This window comes from Chrysochloris asiatica, unplaced genomic scaffold (genome assembly GCF_000296735.1).
Source record: "Chrysochloris asiatica unplaced genomic scaffold, ChrAsi1.0 scaffold00016, whole genome shotgun sequence".
Classification (NCBI taxonomy): Eukaryota; Metazoa; Chordata; class Mammalia; order Afrosoricida; family Chrysochloridae; genus Chrysochloris; species Chrysochloris asiatica.
The window spans coordinates 3715717-3720288 of record NW_006408534.1 but is presented as its reverse complement, the minus strand read 5'-3'; the positions used below and the strand labels follow the sequence as shown (position 1 = coordinate 3720288).

Genomic DNA, 4572 nt, shown 5'->3' with positions numbered 1-4572 from the left:
AGTTACCCTAGTAAATGTCTACATTTATCTCTCTGGACAGAAAGACCAGGAAAGAAAAGCTACAGTATATACTTGTAATGTTATTTCAGGGTATTCTCCCCAGGTTGCTCGAAGTCTCCTTTATTTTTATTTAAGAGGCTCTGAATTTGTGAAGTGACTCACATATAGGAATTAGGTGAGAGAGAATGTTAACTTCTATTTCTCAAAGCTAAGAAAAGCATTTTCCAAGGGCCCTCTTGTGGGATGTAGTTATGGGTAGACAAATGATAAAATAACAAGTGTTTTCTTTCTAAGTTGTTGGAGTCCTTTCTCCACATTGCATCAAGGAATTTCTGACCTCACAGTTTTATTTTGTTTTGGCAACATTTGAGTTCAGGTTTTCGTCAAGCAATTGAACGAATAATTTAGAGCCATCCCCAGCTGCTTGAGTTAGCACTGTGAATCCAGAAGTTCTGATGAGTATCTTTGGGCTCCTGGTGTGGCACTGTATGATCAACACTGGACTGTGAACCACAAGGTCAGCAGTTCACACCCACCAGCTGCTCCTTAGAAACTCTATACAGGGTCACTATGAGTCAGAACCAGCTTGATGGCACTAACACCAACAATCTTCAAATTTAGTCTGATTATGATCCTCTTCCTCTTTGGTATAGCACCCTCGGCATCTCTTTTATTACACACAGTCTCAAGATTTTCCCTCTATTAATTATAATTAGCAAAATTTTGCAGTTCTGTTTCTGTGTAAGTCTTTTTATATAAGACACCTTCAAAAAGTTTGTGGAATAATGAAATGAAAAAATAATGGATTTTTTTTCCACGAACTTTGTGAACCCCCTCATACATGTTTGGGTGTCCTGGTGTGGTGCTGTGGGTTAATCATTGGACTTCAAGGTTGGTTTGAACTACAGGGTCGGCAGTTCAAACTTACCAGCCGTTCCTTGGAAACCCTATTCAGGGTCACTATGGGTTGGAGCCGACTCAACAGCACTTAACAACAACAACAACAACAACAAACATATATGTTTGGAGACAGTGAGTGATAGAAGGGGTTAGACCCAAGGAGAGTTGACATTCTTTTGCATGGTGCCTACATGAAATACAGTCATTACAGTGTCTTTAACGAAAACATTAGTTAGATAGTCCTGGGCTGCCTCTGCTGGCATAGGAAGCTTTGTAGGTTGGGGATCTGGAGACATGCAGTTTTATGACTCATCCTGAATACTCACATTTAAATTCTTGAGTCTTACTCTTTCATAATCAGTTTCTTTTATTCCTAATAGCAGTGAATCCCCAATAAAGACTGGCCCTCCCACTTTAAATAACGGTTGCAGTTACTATTGGTATGTAACAAGCCACCTCAAAACTTAGTGGTCCCAAACAATAATAGTAATTTTTTATGGTGTCTGTGGATAGGAAGGGCTTGTCTGGGAAATTTTTGCTTGGGCTCTCTGCACAGTCATTCAAAGATCATTAGAACTAGAACAGCAAGGGACTGGCTGGGCAACTCTCTTTCTCAGGGCCTTTCCAAGTGATTTCTTCACACCGATTGGCATAGACTTCCTCACACCATAGCTGAGAAGTAAAGCTCCAGAGTTTGGGGCTGCTGAAGAATCATTGTCAGGAAGAGCTGCCTGGAGGAGCCAACATAGAAGTCTGTGTGGTTCCCCATGAATCCTTGGTTAAGGGTTGACTGCACAGGCACAGGTTAAGGTTGTTATGGCTTCTGAGAGAGCATATGTTATGGGATTGAGATCAGAACGGAGAAACTAAGAGGTTGAATAGAGCTGGAGAACATTGGCATTCCAGCCCAGCTAGGGTAGAGATACCTTGTTAACATTCTAGGCACCAGCTAAGACACTAGCTAAAAAATGCCACCGTAAGAATAAAGACCACACTCTAGAGCAGAGGATATAATCCACCTTCAGTCTGTTTTTGTAAATAAAGTTTGATTGAAACATAGACATTTTTATGCTGTCTGTGACTACTTAGTAGAGTTGAGTAATTGTGTTAGACGCACGCGCACATGGCCCACAAAGGCTAAAATAGTTACTATGTGGCCTTTTCCAGAAAAAGTTCATTTATGTCGTGTTTGATCATGATTATCTTAGTTTCTTCACATAGTGCTGGTAGCATAGTGGGTTATGCGTTGGGCTGCTAATCACAAGGTCAACAGTATCATTTTGAGGACCAAGGTATACCTGACTCAAGCCCTGTGTGCATGTGAAAATTGGACAGTGAATAAAGAAGACCATAGAAGAATTGATTAATTTGAATTAGGGTACTGGAGAAAAATATTCAAAGTACCATGGACTACCAGAAGAATAAACAAATCTATGTTGAAAGAAGTACAATCAGATTGTTCCTTAGAGTCAGGATAGCTAGACTTCATTTTTCATATACTTCAAACATATCATCAGGAAGGACCAGTCTCTAGAGAAGGACATTACGCTTGGTAAAATGGAGGGTCATCGCAGCAGAAGACCCCCCCCCCAACAAGAGTGATTGGCACAGTGGCAGCAGCAATGGACTCAAGTGTAACAATTGTGAGGATGGCTCAGAACCAGGCTGTGTTTTTTTGTGGATAGCGTTGCTATGAGTTGGAACCAACTTGTTGCCACCTAACAACAAATAGTGACTAAAACTAAATAACTGGTGGGAAGTGCTGTTCTCGTAAACTGGATAACCCAATTTAGTGAAAAATGTCAATTCTCTCCAAATTGATCTTCAGATAACAATGCAGTTTTAATTAAAAGCTCAACAGCTTTTTTTTTTTTTTCAAAATAGAAAATTTTACTCATATGAATCCAACTGATTCAGTGGCCCCTAACAACAGTAACAACAACAACAACTAAGAGAGCTCTGCTGTCTGTGGAAAATTACCAGAAATGATGTGGAGGGCATGAGTGAGAGGGAAATAGAGGCACAGTAGCACCAAGTCCAGAATTAGCTTGGATGAGGATGTGAGTCTGAATTGTGGGCATATGAAAAAATTCCCAAACTTATGCAGTGTATCAAGAGTGTCTTTAATTTCTAAAGTGAATAGACTGTGTGGAATCAGATGGATTTAGTGTTGGCAAGCTTTATCTGTGAGGTAGAAAGTAGTTTGGTTAAAAGGACCCTCCACTTTCTTTTACAAATTTCTCAGTAGTCCTGGGCTCCCAAGCATATCATTTCAAAAGATGAAAAACAAACAAACAAACAAAAAAAAACCATATGGCTGTTAGTTAGAGGTGAATTAAATGTACTGATCTAAGAAAAAGGAGCCCTGGTGGTGTTGTAGGATAAGAACTGAGCTGCTAACCACAAGATCAGCAGTTCAAACCCACAAACTGCTCTATGGGGAAAAGATAAAGTTCTCTACTCCTGTAAAGATTTATAGCCTCGGAAACCTATACAGTGTCTGTGAGCCAGAATCAACTCACTAGTAATGGGTGTGGTTTTTTTTTTTCTTTGAGGGGGGGACGTTTGACCCTAAAAATTGGTTACAGTGGAGACAATGAAACAGGGAAATGGGAGCTAAATGAGTCCACTTGATGCCTTTCCTTAAGGATTCAAGAATGCTAGTAAAACAGTATTGTTACTCCTTATTACCTGGTTTTATGAGTACTTGTTATCATATTAGTTCCTATCATTCACTATTTAGCCTGTGCCTTGGATGATATGCGAAATAAGCAAACATTAAAAATAAAATTTTGGATCATACGGGATAAAAGATGTTTACATGCTAAAAATATTGCCATTAGTTTTCACTGTTAAGCAATTTAATTATTTCTGTTGTCATTTCTAGGCAGAAGAAATTCTTAGACAAGAGCTGAAGAAAAAGGAGACGCCAAGTTTATACTGCTTGCTTGGAGACATTCTTCGAGACCACTCCTGCTATGACAAGGCCTGGGAGTTGTCTCGGCATCGTAGCGCCCGAGCTCAACGCTCCAAAGGCCTCCTTCACCTTCGAAACAGGGAGTTTAGAGACTGTGTGGAATGCTTTGAACGTTCAGTCAAGATTAATCCCATGCAGGTTAGAGAAGACAGGAAATTGCACCTGCAATTGACACTTACTTTTTCTTGGTATTTGACTCTTATTGAATGAGTACCATGTTTTCTCCCAACGACTGGTAAACTTATCTTTTAGTCTCTAACTTTTCTGTCTCATTTTATTTCTGTTAACTCAATTACAACTACTGAAATTAGTTATCATTGTAAGCAGATATGTTAGGAAGGAAATGAATTAGTGTCACGTATACAAACAGTGTGGGGCTCTGCAAGAATTGCTGAACTCAACAATGAAATGGAATCTTTTATATAAGTAGGATAAGATATAAGGAAAAAGGTTGTGTTTGTTGTTGTTGTTAAGTGTCGTCGAGTTGGTTCCAACCCATAGTGACCCTGAACAGGGTTTCCGAGGCTATAAATCTTAATGGGAGCAGAACTCCTCATATTTCTCCCATGCAGCAGCTGGTAGTTTTGAACTGTTGACCTTGTGGTTTGCAGCCAAGCAGTTCGAAACTACCAGCTGCTCCGTGGGAGAAAGATGAGGCTTTCTGCTCCCGTAAAGATTTACAGCCTCGGAAACCC

General features: G+C 39.9%; 1 protein-coding gene across 1 annotated transcript in view; it reads left to right on the top strand.

Moving 5' to 3' along the window:
- The window catches only part of LOC102830147 (tetratricopeptide repeat protein 27-like), a 310736-nt gene that overhangs the window by 234982 nt on the left and 71182 nt on the right, over window positions 1-4572 (top strand). The window contains exon 12 of the mRNA XM_006835274.1: window positions 3788-4015. Coding sequence (XP_006835337.1) covers window positions 3788-4015 — 228 coding nt within the window. The remainder of the gene's footprint in view (window positions 1-3787; window positions 4016-4572) is intronic.